Source organism: Anolis sagrei, chromosome 1 (genome assembly GCF_037176765.1).
Source record: "Anolis sagrei isolate rAnoSag1 chromosome 1, rAnoSag1.mat, whole genome shotgun sequence".
Taxonomy (NCBI): domain Eukaryota; kingdom Metazoa; phylum Chordata; class Lepidosauria; order Squamata; family Dactyloidae; genus Anolis; species Anolis sagrei.
In genome coordinates, this window is record NC_090021.1 from 284,357,768 (window position 1) to 284,378,056 (window position 20,289).

The following is a 20,289-nucleotide window of genomic DNA, read 5'->3' on the forward strand; positions in this document are numbered from 1 at the left end:
ATTTCTACATTTAGGCTACAAAAACCAAATGCCCAGATATAGGATGTGAAATACTTGGCTCAGCTGCACTATATATACAAAATGGTTGGATTGTTGTGGATTATAAATTGAACATGAGCCTTGTTCTAAACAAAGTTACATCATCCTGTGTCGGAACCCAGATGCCTTAAAGAGCCAGACACAAGGAAATATTCAAAACAACAGTTTATTAAATCAAAGTAAACAGGACTCAGAGACACTTGCTTCAGTACCTCTGGTCAATACTCAAAGTTTGTAGCAACTTGCAGTTAAAAAAACAAACTTGGAAAATAAATCGGATTAAACTGGCAAAAAATCCGGATTAAACAAGAGTTAGTGCAAAATGCACCAAAATCACACAGTTCAAAGATAATGATAAACAAAGAGCCGTGAAGAAAAGCCGTCGTCCAAAAACAGTCCCAAGTTGAAGAAGTACCAGATGAAATCCCAAGGGCAGCGCCGTCATCAGAAACAATTCGTGGTCAAGGAGAGGGGAAATCCACACTTACGAGAATCCAGTCCAGATGATGCACAAAGGATACAGCAACCTGCAGTTCCAGGACCCAAGCCCAACAAGAGAAGCAGCAACGACAAACCCAAGGCACGAATCCAACATTTTACCTACTGCAAAGTTCTATCATTCCAGTGCCTTCATTTATCCTACAACTCATCATCCGTTGATGAGTTGCCCTCTGCCCCGTCCTCATCAGTGTCAGCTGGTTTAGCTTCAACAGCTGGACGCCAACACCCATCCCTCCAACTCTTCCACCTCTTGTCAAGACTTAAATCACCCCATGAATCCATGGTAACATCAGCTTGCCAATCCCCACCAGAAAATCCCTCAAAGGTGTCACTGGACATGGGCTGATCCCTGATCTCCTGGACTTGTGTCCAATCCAGTAGTTCCTCTTCATCCTCACTACTCCCAGACCCATTACTTCCAGTAAAGCCCATGAAATCCTCTTCCTCGGTGGGAGCAGTAAGTATGTCCCAGATCCTCTTTCTTTGACGCTCCTCGTCTGACTCTTGCTCCCGAGTAGACCTCTTCAAACCTCAACTCCCATCTCCTTCCTCCTCACTCATTTCACTGCCAGAGAAGCCTTCGAAGGATTCCTCGTCTGTGGGTGACATAAGTATCTCCCGGATTCTCTTCCTTTGCTACTCTTTCTCTAACACCTGGGCACCTCGTTTCCCTCCTCTACTACTTCTACTATCAGTTGTAATGTTGCCAGCAGACTCTACTATAACATCCTGCATTAATAGAACCATTGTTTCCAAGTCAAAGGAAGTAACAACCTCCTTGTATTCTGCACTGGTCAGGCCTCATCTGGAATATTGAGATTAGTTCTGGATCTCTCATTTTAAGAAGAATATAGAGAAGTTGAAGTGAGTCCAGAGAAGTGTAACAAGAAGTCAGAGTGATAGACGCATGATAAGAAGTATGAAGAATAGAAGTTGAAAGTGAATGGCATGTTTATGTTAGCTTTGCATGTAAGACAAGAAAGGATTCTGTGCCCAATATGCCCGTGTACCAGCTGGCTGGGCTCTGGCATAAAAATGGCACCCTACTGTTGACTTATGATTGCTACCTGCAGAGCACCATTTTGCTCCAAGCTCTTACCCATCACTGTTACTGGATAGTGTTTAGATTTCATCCTGCAGTCTTTCCAATCAAACTCTGACATATCTCCTAGATTTATGGTACATGGGGAGCCCCCAGTGGTGCAGTGGATTAAACCACTGAGCTGCATAACTTGCTGATCGAAAGGATGCAGATTCAAATCCGGGGAGCGGCGTGAGCTCCTGCTGTAAGCCCCAGTTTCTGCCAACCTAGCAGTTTGAAAACATGCAAATGTGAGTAAATCAATAGGTACCGCTCCGGCGGGAAGGTAACGGCGTTCCATGCAGATGCACCAACCCCCAAAGTTGGTACATGACTGGACTTAATGTCAGGGGAAAACCTTTACCTTACTTTATGGTACATGGAGAGTCTTGAAGGGAAACACCCAAAACTTCCCTTTAAAAAAAACCACACACACCTTTTTAATTCTCAAAATTGATTTTTGATATTTATTTCATTGGATATGAACATTATGGAGATACTGCTTTTTGAAGAAATGAACACTAATTTTAATCTGCAAACATTTTTGGATAAACGGATAATGACACTCTAAAACAATGCTTCAATTTCGTACCATTTCATTTTTTAAAGGGCATGCATATGTTTACATTGAGCTCAATAGCAGAATTGAGTTGCAATAAACATTTCTAATCTTTACACTTTTAAAGGGTGACATAGAACAAGGAAAAATCCAGGTACTGCCCTCCTAATGCAGTGAGCAAGTTTGATGTTACCACCTCCTTCCTCCCCCCTCGTCTTCCTCCCCCTCTCCCTTCTTCTCCTGCTAAAGAGTTCCTCCATCGGCCTAAAATGTTTCTCATTGATTTCAGGATATGGAACTAAAGTCCTTGAGAAGCCAATCAATGCTGGTGCATCCCTATGCAGCTCAGCTGGTTTACTGGCAGTCACAAAGAGTCTGTTTTGCCTGCTGCATTGTCACCTTATCTGAGATGTGGCTGCAGCATACAGAAATTGCCAAACATTCTGCATTGTGTCCCTGCACTTGGAGGGTTTAGTACCATCAGGATCACTGTCATCTTCTCATTCAGTTTATTCATGCTCTAGTTACTAGACAGAAGTGTGCTATTGCACATTCTGGGTCGATTATGAAGTTTGTCTGTTTTCACAGGTTCCTACCTGGATTTGAAGACTCTCTTCATATTGAGCAAGATACAATTACATGGTTGGGTAAGATGGTTTTTTTGAGAAACTTAAATACTGAATGCCTTGATATGAAAATACAAGTAGTACGCATCCAAAATTTACAATCTAGTCTGGGTTACATAACATCAACCAAAATTTTACCAGTGCAAATGGCATTTCTTGATATTCTGAATAATTCCTTCTTAATAAATTATGATGAAAGGCCAGTCCTCTATACATTATAAATTATGTTTAGTCTTGCAAAATATATCACCTACAATTTTACATTTTTTTATTAGATGAAATACTTCTACAACGTTCAGCTGGGTTCAAGCTCAAAAAACCAAAAAAGGATATTGAAGATCCTGATCCCAATTTGGCAGCCTTAAAGAGGAGAAAGAGTTAGGAATAGAGATCAAGGATTCCTCAGCATGGCAGAGATACAAAATCTATATTAGCACTGTAATCATGACTTGCAGGTAATACCAGACAGGTCTTTCCATCAAGAACCACTGCAGCAACCTCCGTCAGCAATTTGTGTGCAACAACAGGCAGAGAAGCAAAAGCAAACTTGCACAGAAGCAGGTTACCATTATCCCACTGCTGGAGTCCACATGTTTAATAAACATGTAAGGATGGGAGAGATAATACCCTTCTGTTTGGCCACAAACCCCACCTGATACAGGGGAGTTTTGTTCAGTGTCTGGGATCATTTCTCACATGGCAGAGATTACAAACATGCCATAGCTGTATATAATCATTGGTGGGTGGTGGATCATCTTACAACATGACTGTGCCAGGGTGGAAACAACCAGTACTCAGGCAACTTTTCTGACGCATCAGCTATGCTTTTTCTTATGTAATATAGGTTATTATTAGTGCATGGATCATTATCATTTCTATCATCATGCAGTTAATGTTTCTGCACCACTGCTACCAGTATTATCAGTTTTGTTTTTCTTTGCAAAGGCTTGGTTGTACTGGCACAGAATAAATTGTATGCTTTGTCATATTTTCTGGTAGCATATAGGGGATTTGGTTGCCTTCTTATCCAGGTATAATTTTGAAATAGGGCAGGCATTTCCCAAACAATACAAGTTTTGAGACATTTATTTTCATGCTGTGAACAGGGCTTTTGTTCAGAGTATATAGTCTCCCATTGATGCCAGTGGACTGGAGTGGGGGGAGTCTGAGCAATATAGAGCAGACCAATATAGAGCAGAGCAATATAGAGCAGAGAGCTTCTTCTGCTTTCATGAAGCCAAGATATTTATAAGTCATTTTGTCTGAGAGATAAATTTGATTAAAATTAACTTCAAAAATAATACCAAAGTGTTGCACACTCAAGTGCATGCTTGTACAATAATGATGCACATATATCTTATGCATTTTGCATCATTCGCATCTGTATGGCTGTCAAATCTTTGCCTCTTCGGTACGTTTCAATATGTTTTTTCCTACGTGCCTGTATCCTTTCTTTCATTCTTGCATAGAGGAATATCAAGTCATTCCTAAAAACAATAATAAAACAAGTAATAACTGCAACAACGGGGAGAAATATATAGCTAAATAATTTTGCTTTACTACTCATAATAAGCTTACGTTTCTGTCGAGGAGGAGGACCACTGTCAATGCTCCCACCAAATCCTTTATTTAAACATTTGGGAGGGGCCCAACCATAATCACAATGGCAATGTTTACGGCTGTTGCATATTCCACGGTTATAACATTGACCAAAATCACAGTCATAATTCAAAGAAGCTACTGTCTCACATTTCTGATCAATGCATATGCTGTCAGGACCACAAGGAGTGCCATCTCTCACAGTTCCAATATCAGTTAAGTTCATTCCATGGTGATAGTCTAAACCCCAGCATTCTCTGTTTCCAGTGTCTGTGTGAACTAATGTCCAGTGTTCCTGCAAAATCCCCAAATCATGGATTCTTTCACACTGCATTCGGCCACACATGACATGTCTATGTAAACATTTTGTGTATGTTCCATTTTTAAAGCCACAGTTGCCAAAACGATCACCTTTAGAATTCACATTTCTGAAGCAACCTTCTGAAGCAGCTGTGGATCTGATGCCAAACATCATTTTACATTGCTCATTGGGAGGTATACATTTCCCACGATAACAATATAACCCCTCACCGCATGGTGCACCATCTTGTACATAAACATTATCAGGACACCACTCTGAACTTCCATTGCAATACTCAGGGAGATCACAGACACTGGTATTTTTTCTGCACGGAACCTGAGCAGGAATATAGTTACAATTCACACAGCAGTCTCCAATAGCACAAATGACACCTGAACGCATTTTGCAATCAGACTGACAACATTGATCAGATTCACATTCAGCTTTGGAACCACAGTCACATTGTTCTCCATCTTCTACTATTTTGTTTCCACATCGCCTCTGTCTATATGCTCTTTCAGGATCTGGGGGCAATATCAAGCAGTGAGAGTTCATCAGCTGATAATAATCATAGTGACTGCAGTTGCTAAATTTATAACCATTTGTGAGACTCTCTGTCATAATACACACTGCTCGATCACAACCACACTGGTTTCCATCATGTCTCATGCCAAGATTGTGTCCTAATTCATGGGCAAACACCATGGAATATTCAGAAAAGCTGTAGGTAAAAAATGAAACAATACCAGTTCCATTCTCAGCATCACAAACTGTTCCTAGAGAGGCTAATCCAGCCATTCCTTTGAAATATCGATATGCAAATAAATAGGCAAGGTCACTCTCCAGGTGTTTAAGTAGTGAATCTCTTCTCCAACGACTGAAAGTTGTAAGTGTCGTTCCTATGCTATCGCTAATTGATATGAGGTTCCTCTGTGACCATATCTCCAGTCCAACTAAAGTCAAATGAACAGAAAGCGGCTCATACCTTGAATTTATTGCATGGACAAGATCCAGAAATAGTAAAGTAATAAAAGTTTCATTTTTGTCAAAATCCACATATCGGTCGTATTCTACCACAACTGCAATCTCCAAAAACCTAGTATCCATCCACCAGCTTCTTCCAGAAATACTTTCGTTGACAAGCTTGCGTGAGTTCTGTATCATGGCCATTTGACGATTTTGTTCTTCTTCTGTTAGTCCACACTTCACATTGCTATCGATCTCCTTTTCTTCCAGCCGATACACTACATGTTGAAAGGTAGGAGATGCCTGGACAGGTTCAATCTCATAGGTTTTATTTTCTAATTGAAATAGACCTCTAAATCCCCCAGAGCAAGTGCTTACAGTGACCAATGAAGAGGGCTTTCCCTCAATATAACCCTGGTAGAAACAGTTTCTCCTAATAAATGGATAGTCTACCTGGAGTTCTCCTTGCCTGGAGTAGCTGAAGAGTGGAAAGTTCAGGGGAACAAAGCCCTTCTTTTCCCTTAGGTGCATCATGTGCCCTTTCCCCTCAATCTGCAAATGGTAGGTGACCTCTGGAGTCTCTGGTTGTCCGTATCTTGGCATCACTCTCCTTGGGGTGGTCACCTCATACGAAGCATACTTCACACTGTGGGGGGGTGTCAGACATTCTGTTTCCCTTGGCACATTCCATAATATCAGCAATGGCAGCCAAGCAGAATTGTTCACCATCTTCCCCAGAAGAGCTTCCTGTAGAGCACTCCACACTACCTTCACAGGCCGAACTGGAAAACTCCACAGAGCTGCTACTGGGCCTAGAGGCAGTCTAAAAGGAAGCTGTATATATGACTGAGAAAGGTTGTGTCCATAGCAACAGCCAATGGGGTTTCCATTGGAATGGGGGCGGAGCTTGGAAGATCAGTAGTAGATGCCAATGGGGCAGGTGTAATATCAGGGGATGGATGCAAAAGGACATGGTCATAAACAGTTATTGTTCAGACAGCTACAAGAAGTGGTATGTGCATGGAGAATTTGAGGAGCGGAAGGCAGGTTTCCAGAGGTAATCCACAAGATCAACAGTATTCTAACAGAACATTTAAGGCAAGGATCTAGAAGAGCCTTGTTAGTCTTGTTACTAAAATGCTAAAAAGATTGAAGTCATTTTCTTGCTGGACTGTGTTGAGAAGAATCTCATAAAGATATAGAGCAGCGTTTCTCAATCTGGGGGTTGGCAGCCCTGAAGTGTCAGAAGGGTTGCCAAAGACCATCAGAAAACACATATTTCTGATGGTCTTAGGAACCCCTTTAGCAGAGAAGGCTGAAGATCTCTCAGCCTGTTCTTCTATTCCATTATGGAAACAGACGGCAAATCTTCCCACCAAAAGCCCTTTCTCCTGCTCTCTGGATGTAGGTGAACTACATTTCCACTAAAAAACTGTCAGTTCCTCCCAAATCCCTCCAGTATTTTCTGTTGTTCATTGGGGTTCTGTGTGGGAAGTTTGGCTTAATTCTCTCATTTGGGGGGGGGGGGTCACAATGCTCTTTGATTGTAGGTGAACTATAAATCTCAGCAACTACAATTCCCAAATGGCAAGGTCTATTTTCTCCAAACTCCAACAAAGTTCACATTTCAGCATATTGAGTATTTGTGCCAAGTTTGGTCCAGATCCATCATTGTTTGAGACCACAATGCTCTCTCACAATAAACTACAACTCCAAAATTCAAGGTCAATGCCCACCAAACCCTTCCAGTATTTTCTGTTGGTCGTGGGAGTTCCGTGTGCCAAGTTTGGTTCAATTCAATTGTTGGTGGGGTTCAGAATGCTCTTTGTTTGTAGGTTAACTATAAATCCCAGCAACTACAACTCTCAAATGGCAAAATCAATCCCTTCCCCAACCACACCAGTATTCAAATTTGGAAATATCAGGTATTTGTGCCAAATTTGGTCCAGTGAATGAAAATACATCCCGCATATCAGATATTTACATTACAATTCATAACAGTAGCAAAATGAAAGTTATGAAGTAGCAATAAAAATAATTTTATCGTTGGGGGTCATCACAACATGAGGAACTGTATTAAGGGGTCGTGGCATTAGGAAGGCTGAGAACCACTGATATAGATAGATACATACTGCTAATAAATGCAGATTAAAATGCAGATTAAAATTCACAAGAGTTGATTCCTAGTGTGCCCCCAAAATTAAAGGATGCATTTTTCAGAAGTTCTAGTGAAACCTTAGAAGCAATCACCATTATACTCATGATATTTATTTATTTATTTACATTATTTATATTCTACTCTTCTCACCCCGCAGGGATCACAATGCAAAGATACATGGCAAACATTCAATGCCAATTAGACATACAACATATATAGTCAGACACAAAAGCAATTTAACATTCCAGCTTTCCGGCTTCATGAGGGCATGCTTGATTGCAGCTCTATTCCAGCCACAGGGCAAGCTGCTGCTTAACCGTCCATTTATGACACCGAGTCCTTTGATGGAGTATTTCCTCATTCTTCTGCATGGTGCTGCAAGGTTTTATGATGTCGTAAATTAGTTTAAATTAGCCTCCCCGCATAAAGCGGTACCTAAATTTCCTACTTGACAGATACAACTGTCTTTCAGGCTGCAAAGGTCTACAGCAAGCTAGACTAATGTGACAAAAAAAATTATCCGGTGGATTATGTCTTTGAACTTTGTCAGCACAAAGAAGAACTTGTCTGATTTGAATTGAAATTGTGTGGGTTGGTAAGTATTTCTCCCACAAGCAAAATTAAAGTTAATAGTAATAGCTTTTATTTACATTTTGCATTTATCTTGTGGCTTCACCTGCAATTTGGTATAGTCCTCAAACAGTGCAAAGGTTGTGTTGTCAAAGGCTTTCATGGCCGGAATCACTAGGTTGTTGTGAGTTTTCCGGGCTGTATGGCCATGTTCCAGAAGCATTCCCTCCTGATGTTTCGCCTACATCTATGGCAGATATCCTCAGAGGTGAGATCCTTTGGAAAACTAGGCAAGTGAGGTTTATATCTCTGTGGAATATTCAGGGTGGAAGAAAAACTCTTGTCTGTTGGAGGCAGATGTGAATGTTGCAATTAGCCTTCTTAAGTAGCATTTAATGGCCTTGCAGATCCAAAGCCTGGCTGTTTCCTGCCTGGAATGCTTTTTTTGGAAGGTGTTAACTGGCCCTTATCATTTCCTGTCTGGAATTCCCCAGTTTTTTGAGTAATGCTCTTTATTTACTGTCCAATACATTTCCCTTTGGGATAGTAGTTGTTGAATGCCATTCGGACTTCTCCTACAGAGACTTATTTTGAGAAGCAGTGCTCCATTTTCACTGGACTTAATTTGGATTTATTCCATGAAGATTTTTGAGAGTGGTGCTCCATCTTCAATATAGCCTCATGACTCTATGCTTACTTTGTGTATGATTTACCTCATTGTATGTATCCCTGAAGCCTATATACAGTGGTACCCTTGTTTAGACCTGGAACTGTTACATTTGAGAGCGGTTGCTCCTTTTGATTTTGTTTTGGGCCACTGAATTGAGCTATATACTCGGGATTTTGTTAATTAGCATACTATATGCTCTTTTGACATTATATTTTGACATTCTACATAGACTGTTTTGTGTTTGTACTGATTCTCTGTGTAGTCTGACATGGTGGTAGTTAGAGTGGTCCAGCTTCCTCCCTCCCTCCCTCCCTCCCTCCCTCCCTCCCTTCCCTTTTGTCTTTCCTTCCTTCTCTCTTTCCTTTCTCCCTCCTTCCCCTCCATTCCCTTCCATCCTTTCTTCCTTCCATCCTTCTCTTCCTCCCTTTCTTCCTTCTCTTTTTCCTCCTTTCCTTCTGGGGAATGTTTAGCTGGGAGAAGAGAAGGTAGAGAGGCAACATGAGAACTATGTTTCAAGATTTAAAATGGTGTCCGATTGAGGAGGAGGGGAAAAACTGACTTTCTGCTGCTCTAGAGACCAGGGCACAAGGGAGCAATGGTTTCAAATTGCAGGGAAAGAGATGCAACCGAAAAGATTAGGAAGAACTCCCTGAGAGTAAGAGCTGTGGGAGAGTAGCATAGGCTGTCTGGGAGTGTGGTGGAATCTCTTTCTTTGAAGGCTTTTTCACAGAGGCTGTCTATAAGGAGTGCTTTGACTGTGCCTTTTTGCAGGGCAGAGGGTTGGATTGGATGACTCTTGAGGGTCTCTTCTGTCCCCGCGCGCCGCAGAGACCCCCGCCTTCAGGTTGATCTGAACCGCAGCAGGGAGTTCCGCAGTTCCGAAGAGCCAATTTAGGACCAACAGATGAAATGTGGCTCAGCCAGCAGCTCAGAGCTCCTAGGACTGCATGAAACCTTCTTTCACTTTCCCCCTCCTTACTTTGTAACAATCCCTTAATAAAGTACTTGAACTTTGCAACTTTGAAACTTTTCCGGTCGATACTTTGTGTCCTCCCTTGCCTGAAGCCCCACATAACCTAAAATTAACCATTTTCTGGGCTGGCACCCCCGGGCCCCCGAATCTGCGTTAGTTCAAATTGCGGATACGGAGGTTTCCCTAATGGGCCCCCTTATCCGCCAAAAGAACAACATGGCGGATCGGCCCCGTTTAAATTTTAAATTTTTCTACAACTAATCCTAAGACTAACTGCCATCTCACTTTTCTCGATTTGGACACACACACCCCCGAAGAATAATTGTTTTATTTTGAGTAATAAATTCGAACAGGGAAACAGCTGATTGTCAAACTCAGCTGGTTTCGCCGGGCCGCTTCTCTTTGCTTGCTGCCGCTCGCTCCTGGATAGCCCCCGCCATGGGGAATTCACTGCCGCTGCTCCCGGGAAGACTTGGGGAAGGGGCTGGGCAGGAGGCCCGGCCCTCAGACGGGAGCTCCAGTTTCCCCAAGGACAGAGGCCACGAGATCCTGTCTCCCCTTCCACTCCAGCCTTCTGCCCAGGGAGAAACGGACCTTCTGCTGGCCAGCCAGAGCCACGGGCTGGCCCCTCTGCCTCCATGCTTCTCCGCCGGAAAAATTGGGAATTCTAGTTTCTTCTTTATGAAATAAAAATGAATGTTTTATTACTGTAAGGGTTCGGGTGCGGGGTGGATTGTGGGTTGTGTGTATGATATTATGAAATAACTCTGTATCAGTGATGCCTATTACCTATGATTTTGATGTATGTAACCCTTATGAAATTCCTCTGTACCCTCGCCCCCTTGACCTCTGCCCCACAAAATACCGTGACCAGGAACTGCCTAAGGGAGAATCTCTCTATCTCCCAAGACTCACCCTTGATTAATTCACCCTGCATGGAACCATAGCCATAATGGACCCTGCCCATTCTTTGACCATGTCTGATGGGATCAGGGGACTTATGGTCACTCGGAATAAAGGATTGTATTTGCATAAGGCATCGTTGATCCCCCCTGAGGTCCGATGTCGAAAAAGCCATTCATATTTCCCCTCAAAGCTCATCAAGGACAGGAAAACCCTTTGTTCCCCTATATCTCACCCCGCCAGCGAGGACAAAAGCCTCGCATTTCAGCTGGCGGATGCCCCTAAGCTCATCATTTCCTCAGCCATTGTCAAGCCTCGTCCCGCATCCTAGCCTATGATTGGTCCATCTTCGGAAGCGCTAGAAAGGCACTGATCGGCCTCCCAGAGACGGCGGAGCTCGCTGATTGGTCCAGAGGCGAGGCGTGCCGCCAAGCCTCCTCCCAGCTGTTCCGCTGCCAGCCAATCAGCACGAAGCCAGCCGGCAGAGGGCGGGCGGGAATTTCGAAACTGTTTTCCTTTGTCTGTATGCTATAAAAATGCTTGGAAATTCTGTATCAGCATGCTTGTAGTGGAATTATCCCTACAGTTGCATCCGATTGCAGCTGAATCGCAATTAAACGCCTTGGTCGCTGAATTTCTTCCGCCTTCGGTGAGATTATTTTATTTTAAATATTTTTAACTCTTTGGATTGGCTCCCACTGGCCTCACCAAGGTTCAGGGGCCCTTTTGAGCGGTCCTCAGGGATCTCCTCCGCCGGGGAGACCCTCCCAAAAGAGCTCGATATCACTTCCAGCTCTAGGATTCTAGGATTACATATCAGGAGTAGGAAATATGGGGTCTAATTGATATGCTTTTTCTCTCCTATCCATCATCTCATCCTGACCAAGGCCAATGCTTTTGGGAACCAAACATTTCCCATCTTCGCTTTCTGTCTCTGAAAGAGAAGAGGAAGGGGAGACAAGGGCAGGGAGGGGGCTTGGGGAGAACTCCTTCCCGGCCTGCCCATCACGCTCTGGTCCTCCATGTGGCCCCCAAGTTAGAAAGTCTGTCCATGCCTGCTCTATTGTCCCACCGTTTGCACTCCCAACTCTTCCACTGAGGCATATAATTGTGGGGCACATAAAGAAAATTAGGTTTTGGATCACATGAAGTCACGTGTATCCTTGACATGCATATAGAGCTCTCAACCTCATGGATAGATTTGCCAGTCCATTGATATATGTCTCCCTCTGCCACATAGCAACTATTTGCTCCATATTATAGCCAGTCTTTGGCTTTGGACAGACCTCAGGTTTGATCTCATAATCTTCATATTGTTCCTGAAATTCCTCTTACATTTTTTACATTGAGGAAAATATTCAAAATGTTGTTACAAGCTCAAATTTTATCTGTTTAGAAATTCACTTTGATTCACTTACTGATTAAAAACTAGGTAGAGTTTACCCTTCAAGAAATCTACAAATATATTTAAGAAATTTTGTTTTATAAAATTAATCTTATTTTTGTGCTGTTTTATTTCATAAAAGAAGGATGTGTACACACAGTTTAGTTACAGAAAAAGTGTTCATTCTTAACACCGATCTTCCTAGCTGTTCATGAAACAAGAAATATGCCTTCCCAGTAACTAGAATTCTTGTTATCACCTCTCTTTTTTTTCTTACTCCTCCCTTCTTTCCCTTCCTCACTCCCTTTCACTTTCCCTTCTTATCTGAAGATTTCCTCCATTGACCTAAGATGTCTCTCATTGATTTAATGATCTGGATCTGACATCCTTGGGAAGTAAGTGCTGGCTCATCCTTACTGGCTGACCAGACATCATAAAGAGTCTACCTTGCCTGCCGCTTGACACCTTCTCTGAGTAGACATCTCTAGGAGGCAACTGCAGAATCACACGCAGCATACATCTCTGTAAGCATACAGAGATGGCCAGATTCTGCTTTCTGTCCCGGTATTTTGAGAACTTGCTACCATCAGGATCACTGTAATCCACAAAGAGCAGGACCATCCATGCAAAGCCATGTTACCACTTCATCACATGGAGACTTTTAAGCATTTTAGCATGCTGTTGGGATGCTTCCTTGACAGAGCCTGCCGGATGCCAGCACACAACATGGCAAATTCCTCTGATGCCACCTGGCTTATTGGCCTCAGTGTGATGAGGTCCATAATTTCTCCTCCAGTCCTTTCATTCAACTATTCATCTCCTGACATGAATGAGAAAATGGCCATCAATTTCTATTCATGCTGAGCCAACATAGAAAAGAAACTGCCATTGTTTTCATTCACTGTGGGTAGTGAATCAGTTGGCTTGGTACTGCTTCTGTGCATGGGGCAGACTAATGGATTGTGCTGTTGCAGTGCTGCTTGATAGGATGAAATAGTTTATGTAACCAGGAAGCACTGATGGCCATGATGGTAAAGACGTTGTGCCTGTGGGGAATGCTGATGCTGAGGAAATGTGACTAAAATCTTTCTTTGGGTTGTTGATATTGACCCAAGATCATGAAATAGCATTTCATCTGAATCATTCCTCTGATCCATAAATGTATTATAATAGGAAACAATCCACTAAAATGACACAAATTCCATAATAGACAAGTTGATTATTCATCTAAATATATTAGAAGGAATTATTCTGAATATCAAAACATCTCATCTGCAATGATCAAATTTTGATTCATATTACACTCAGATTGGACTGTAGATTCTGATATGTGTTACATGTATTTTCTTATTGGTACTTTCAGTGACTTTCAACATTTAAGCTTTAGTGTTCCGATTGCAACATTGAATTCATACGTCAGCACTCTTTACTCCCAATAATTTCTTAAATTATGTTTTTCTTGGGGGGGGGGGGGGGGAAACCAAATAATGAACATTTTCACACAAATGTCAGCACACAGAATATTCTTAGGGCAGCATTTTGCATACGTCCCCTTTAGGGCCAAAAGGAGCAATGGAGCATTCATGTCTCTGAAAGCAATAACATTGAGTATTTGGGTCAAACATAAAGTTAAAGAAAGTGTTGTAAATATTAGAATGATCATTCCTTGTATAGGTATTTGGTAACAGAATTTGAGATTAAGATTTTTGCTTAATGTGTAGTTCTCCATATAAAAGGATAGACTTGAAACAGTATATACTCAAAACCGTATACTCAGAATTCAAATTTTGTGCAAAAATTTGAATTTGCATGATAATACATTTTACATTATTTTCCTTATGTGCAGCAATGACTCACTGGTCTGTGGGGTGTCTAACTGTGGTGATTCTGTGGGTTTCTGTCTTGCCCGCCACCTTCTAAACAGGTAGTTGAGACCAAGCAACAGGGCAAGACAAGCAGTAACAGCAATAAGGGAAATTAGGAGCACGCCTCCCGCAGCTGATCCTGCAATGTTGACATGCACTTTCCACGGAGGGGGACCACTGTCAATACTACCTCCATGACCATCATTTAGACATTCGGGAGGAGCCCAGCCGTAATCACAATGACAATTTTTGAGACTGTTGCATATTCCCCGATTATGACACTTGGTGACATTACAGTCATATTTCAGGAGTGAGACACTCACACATTTCCCATCAATACACATCATATCTGGGCCACAAGGAGTGCCATCTCTCACAGCTCCCGTATCTAATCTTTCCATTCCACTGTGGTAGTCTGTACTCCAGCATTCCTTATCACCAACAACCATCTGGATTAAGGTATTGTGTTCCTCCAAAAAAGGCAACTGATGAATATTTTCACACAGGATGCGACCACATTGGCTATGCTCCGGTGTACATTTCCTGTACATCCCGTGTTTGAGACCACAGTTGCCAAAACGATCACCTTGAGCATTTATATTTCTGAAACAACTCTTAGAGGCAGTTACTGCTTTCTTGCCAAATATCATTTTGCATTGTATATTGTTCGTAGTACAGTTCCCAAGATAGCAGTATGCTCCATCTGCACAGGAGGCACCATCTTGTACATGAACATCTTTAGGACATAACTCTGAGGTCCCATTGCAATACTCAGGAAGATCACAAATACCAGTCTCCTTTCTGCAAAGAGACTGTGCAGGAAGATACTGACATTTAGAACAGCACTTTCCAAAAGCACAAGTGGCCCTGGCACGAAACATACAATTAGACTGGCAACATGGATCTAACTCACATTGAGCTTCTGAGCCACAGTCACATTGTTCTCCATTTTCCACAACTTTGTTTCCACAATATCCCAGTTTGTATATGTTATCAAGATCTGGGGGAATTAACAAACAATCATAGTTCCTAACTCTAAAATAGTCACTATAACTGCAATTGCTAAACTTATCATTGCTTGTGTAATATGCAGCCATAATACAATCACTTTGTTCACAGTAACAGTATTTGTCATCGTGTCTCATGCCAAGATTATGTCCTAACTCATGGGCAAAGGTATTAGAAATAAATAGCAACCTGGGAGATGTATAGGACACGACAGCAGATGCCCAGTTCCTATTGCAAATTGTTCCTAGAAATGCTAATCCAAGCACAGTTCCGAAATGTTTATAAACGAATAAGTGGGCAACATCATTCTCGAGACGTTTATTTAGTGAATCTTTCCGCCAACCTTGGAAAGCATCAAGTATTTTCCCCATATTATTGGAAATCTGTATAAGATTCCTTTCTGACCAGATTTCCAGTCCAGCTATAGACAATTGAACAGAAAGTGGTTCATAAAGTGAATTTGCTACATGAAAAATATCCAGGACTTGTAGAGCCACAAGAGTTTCATTTCTGTCAAACTGCACATAGCGTTCATGTTCCACCACAATGGCTGCCTTCACATATCTAGTGTGTGACCACCAGGAAGCACTTTTGGCAACTCCATTCTCTATATTTTGCATCATGATCTCTAGTTGTCTTTGATTTTCTGCTGTCAGCCCATAGTTCATGCCTACAACACCTTCCTTCTCTTTCTGTCCATCCTCTGTGTTCTGCATCATGGTCTCATGGTGTTTTTGCATTTCCTCTGTTAGTCCACACTTCATACGGACAGCATTTTCTTTCTCTTCCAAACGAAACACCACATGTTCAAAGGTAGGAGAGGCCTGGACAGGTTCAGTTTCATAGGTCTTATTGTCAAATTGAAAGAGCCCCCGAAACCCCCCTGAGCAAGCACTGAGGGTGACCTGAGAGGGGATGTTGCCCTCCACATAACCCTGGTAGAAACAGTCACGTCTTATAAATGGATAGTCCACCTGGAAATCCCCATGCTTTGTGTAGGTTAAGACTGGAAAATTCTTAGGCACAAAACTCCTCTTCTGTCTCAGGTTTACTATGTAGCCCTTCCCCTCAATGCGCCAGTGATAGGTGACTTCTGTGGTTTCATCTTGTCCATGTTTTGGCATCAATTTCCTTGGGATGGTCACCTCATAGGAAGCATACTTAAAACCTTTCAGTGGTTCATGATTTTCTGTCTCATTCAATAGATTCCATAAGATCAGAAACGGCAACCAAGAAGAATTATTGGCCATTTTTCTTGGGAGTGAAGCCACTAGAGTGTTTCACTCTACTTATTTAGGTAGGACAGGGAAGCTCTCTACACTTGCGGTTGTGCCAGAAAGAAGATTGGAAGGAGGTTATACATGCAATCGAGATGTGTTCTATACATAGCAACAGTCCAAGGGATTTCATTTGGAATGGGGGCGGAGCTTGTAGATCAATGATGGAAACAATGGGAAAACAATGTCACTGGGTGGATATAGGTGACATATAGGCAAGAGAAATAGGTCTCGCCTGTGTTGTTTAGTGGACTATGGGAAGAAGAGATGGGTGTGCTGAGACTTTGAGTATCCGTGTAGAGAAGGAAGTAAAAATTACCATGGTGCAACAAAAGAAGCATTGTATAAAAAACTAATTTTCATTATTTGTTCCTAAAGAGCAAGTTGGCTTTTACTAAGCTAGGGAGAGCTCCTGGCAGGCATTTATATACCCATCTCTCGGTGCCGAGTGAAAAGTGAGGCCCCTCCTACACTGCCATATAATCCAGAATATCAAGGCAGATAATCCACATTTTGAGAAAGAGAGGAGTCTAAGGGCCCTTCCACTCAGCTCTATATCCCAGAATATCAAAACAGGATCCCATATTATCTGAGTGTGTACTCAGATAATCTAGTTCAAAGCAGATATTGTGGGATTTTCTACCTTGATCTTCTGGGATATAAGGCACAGTGGAAGGGCCCTAAAAGACTGCAACTTTTCAGGGGAAAAGTCTCATAGTCATTTCACGATTTTCAAGATTGCTCTTTTCTATGCAAAAGCAGCAATCTGGCATTCAACCTTCTGAACTGGTACAAGACTTCAATCCTGAAATACAAGCACAAACCAACACAAACAGCAGCAACAACGACAGTAGAAATTTCTACAGTAGTTCCGACAATCATGAGACTCTCGTGGTAGAGGGGTTCCACTGTAGGGGCTTCTCCCTTTGTTGGAACACCAAAAGTGGTTCCCTACCTTTAATTCTCGATGTGTTTTTGACTTCAGCTTCCACAATACTTAACAGCTGGTAAACTGGCTGGGAATTCTGGGAGTTCAAGTCCATAACACTTGAAGGACCAAAGCTTGGGAACCACTGGTTTAGATAGTTGGCAGTGTGGCAGTGTAGGAAGGGCCTAAGACACCACTAAAGGAATTGTTTCCCCTCTAGCTCAGCCTGGATATGCATTGCCATATAGTTAGGTTCAATGCAGTTAAAATGAGCCCCCAGTGGCGCAGCGGGTTAAACCGCTGAGCTGCCAAACTTGCTGAAAGGTCGGTGATTCGAATCCAGGGAGTAGAGTGAGCTCCATCTGTTAGCCCCAGCTTATGCCAACCTAGCAGTTTGAAAACATGCAAATGTGAGAGATAAATAGGTACCACTTCGGCGGGAAGGTAAGGGCAATCCATGCAGTCATGCTGGGCACATGACCTAGGAGGTATCTACAGACAACACTGGCTCTTTGGCTCAGAAATGGAAATGAGGACAACCCCTAGAATCAAACACAACTGGACTTAATGTCATGGGAAAACTTTTACTTTTTATATGGGTCAACACTGAGCCAACCAGTGTCATTTTGATGTATTTCTTTAAACTGGGAATAGGATGGTTAGTGTTTATTGGTGAAGGGGTGAAAGGTCATACCGAGGATTTATAAACAACTAGCTGTACCCTGCCACGCGTTGCTGTGGCCTATAGTAAGAATTTTCGAAGTAGAGGTAGATATCTGGGCTATTATGAAAGGGAGGTACCTACCTATTCCTTCCCCTCTTTTTCTTCCCCTTCCCCTTTCTCTCCTTTCTTCCTTCTCTACCTCTTTCTTTCATTCCTTATTTCATTCTTTGGTTTCATCCTTCCTCCTCTCTTTCCTTCCTTCCCTCCTCCTTTCTCTACTTCTTCGTCTCATGTCTTCCTACACTGTTTTCTTGCTTCTTTCACTTTTTATTTCCTTTTCCCTTCCTTCCTTCCTTACCTCTTTCCTGCCTTTCCTTTCCTTTCTACTTTATCTTCTTCCTTCCTTCCTTCGGTACCTCTTTCTTTCCTTCCTTCCTTCTCTTCTTCCTTCCCTCCTTCCCTCCCTACTTCTCTCCTGTCTGGTAGAGTCCCTTCTAACTCTATTCTAGGAGTCTATTTAATATAGTAACATATAGTAGTAACATATTATATAGTAATAGATATAACAGTAATATATGTAATATAATATTTATGTATTATATAGCAATATATATAATAGTAATATATATATAGTATTGTAATTATATATATGTATATATGTATATACATAGAGATAGAGAGATAGACAGAATATACATATATACCACCAACCAGTGATCCTGTATCCATCCATATCTCTGTGTGTGTGTGTCTACACTGCCATAGAATCCAGTCCTAAGTAGATCCGGATGGATTCCTTTTTTTTTTTAATAATAATCTTTATTAAGTTTTTCACAAGAGATTAAAAGCAAAAAGGGATTTGGGAGGGGTGGTCAGGGAATGATAGGAGAGGGGGGGATGGGAAAGGTGGTTAGGAAACAAGGGGGAGGGGAAAAAATTAGGGTAATGATGGGGGGGGGGGGTTAAGAAAAAGATTAAAAGCTTGTGACTTCCTGGTATCATCTTAAGGGTCTCTTCTTTTCCTCTTCCTCATTTCCTCTTTCATCTTCTTCCATTTCTTATCTATTCCTTTCTCCCTCTCTTTTCCTTAGATTTCATTCTCCGTGGTTTTTGTCTTGTTAATTTGTTAGAATCTTCTTGTTTCTTTCTTTAAAGTATTCTGACACCTTCTCCCAGTTTGTTTCTTTTCTGTTAATGCCTTTGTTCCTTAATATAAGAGAGGTAAGTCGATCCATGTTTCTAATTTCTACTATCTTCGTTAAGCGTTCATCCTCATCCGGTATTTCATCCTGTTTCCACTTTCGCGCATAGCAGATTCTGGCTGCTGTCATCATCAGGAACATCAGTTTGTCCGAGTTTTGGTCAATTTCTAAGTCCTGCATTCCTAGTAGGAATATCTCCGGTCTCCAGGGTATATTGATCTTCAGTATCTTTTGTACTTCTTTTTGTACTTCCTTCCAGTATCTTTTCGCTTTTGGGCACGACCACCACATGTGGTAGAACGACCCTTCTGTTTCCCCACATTTCCAGCACTTCGTGGTCATATTTTTGTAGGTCTTCCCCAATTTCTTTGGCGTCATGTACCATCTGTACGCGATCTTTGCCCAGTTCTCTTTTAAGTCTGTCGCATAACAGTATTTCAGTCTTCTCCTCCAAGCCTCCTCCCATTCTTCTTTTCTGATTGTTCTTCCTAGGTTTTCATTCCATCTCCTCTTATATGTTTCACCTTTTTTTGACTCTAATTCCCATTCAAGTAGTTTTCTGTAAATTTTCGTTATCAATTTTCCTTCTGATTCCATTATTTTATCCCAGAAGTTTTTCTCCAGGTTAAACCCTATTTCCTTATCCTTTTTGAATCTTTCTTTAATTTGCCAATATTGTAGCCATGTTATTTTTTGATCTAGTGTGTTTAGTTCGTGTTGTGCTTTTAGTGTCGCCTCTCCTCCCTCTTTTTTTAATATATCCTTATATTTTGGCCAGTCATGCCATCCCATGCACCTTCTTTGTTCAGCTTCTAAGGGGGATATCCACATTGGTATTTTTTTGTATAATTTATTCTTGTATTTTTCCCAGACCTTCAATATTGTGGATCGCACAAAGTGGTTCCCAAAGTTCTTCTCTGTCTTTTTCCCCTTGTACCCAATATATGTGTGCCACCCCTCTCTTAGTTCTATCCCTTCCAAAGTCAACAACTTCTTTTTCTCCAGCATCGCCCAG

At 41.8% G+C, this 20,289-nt stretch overlaps 2 protein-coding genes across 2 annotated transcripts; both read right to left on the reverse strand.

The window, feature by feature from the left end:
• Window positions 1-4,163: 4,163 nt before the first annotated feature.
• On the reverse strand, window positions 4,164-6,401 carry LOC132761841 (disintegrin and metalloproteinase domain-containing protein 21-like). The gene has a single exon (XM_060754904.2). It carries the CDS (start codon window positions 6,399-6,401, stop codon window positions 4,164-4,166), a length of 2,238 nt encoding a protein of 745 aa, XP_060610887.2.
• A 7,751-nt stretch (window positions 6,402-14,152) lies between these two features.
• Window positions 14,153-16,453, reverse strand: LOC137096921 (disintegrin and metalloproteinase domain-containing protein 20-like). The gene has a single exon (XM_067467412.1). The coding sequence runs from the start codon at window positions 16,451-16,453 to the stop codon at window positions 14,153-14,155; it is 2,301 nt and encodes a 766-aa protein (XP_067323513.1).
• Between the last annotated feature and the right edge of the window lie 3,836 nt (window positions 16,454-20,289).

Excerpts from the sequence above, each read along its gene's own strand:
- LOC132761841 (XM_060754904.2), bottom strand. The coding sequence starts at position 6,401 with ATGGTGAACAATTCTGCTTGGCTGCCATTGCTGATATTATGGAATGTG.
- LOC137096921 (XM_067467412.1), bottom strand. The coding sequence starts at position 16,453 with ATGGCCAATAATTCTTCTTGGTTGCCGTTTCTGATCTTATGGAATCTA.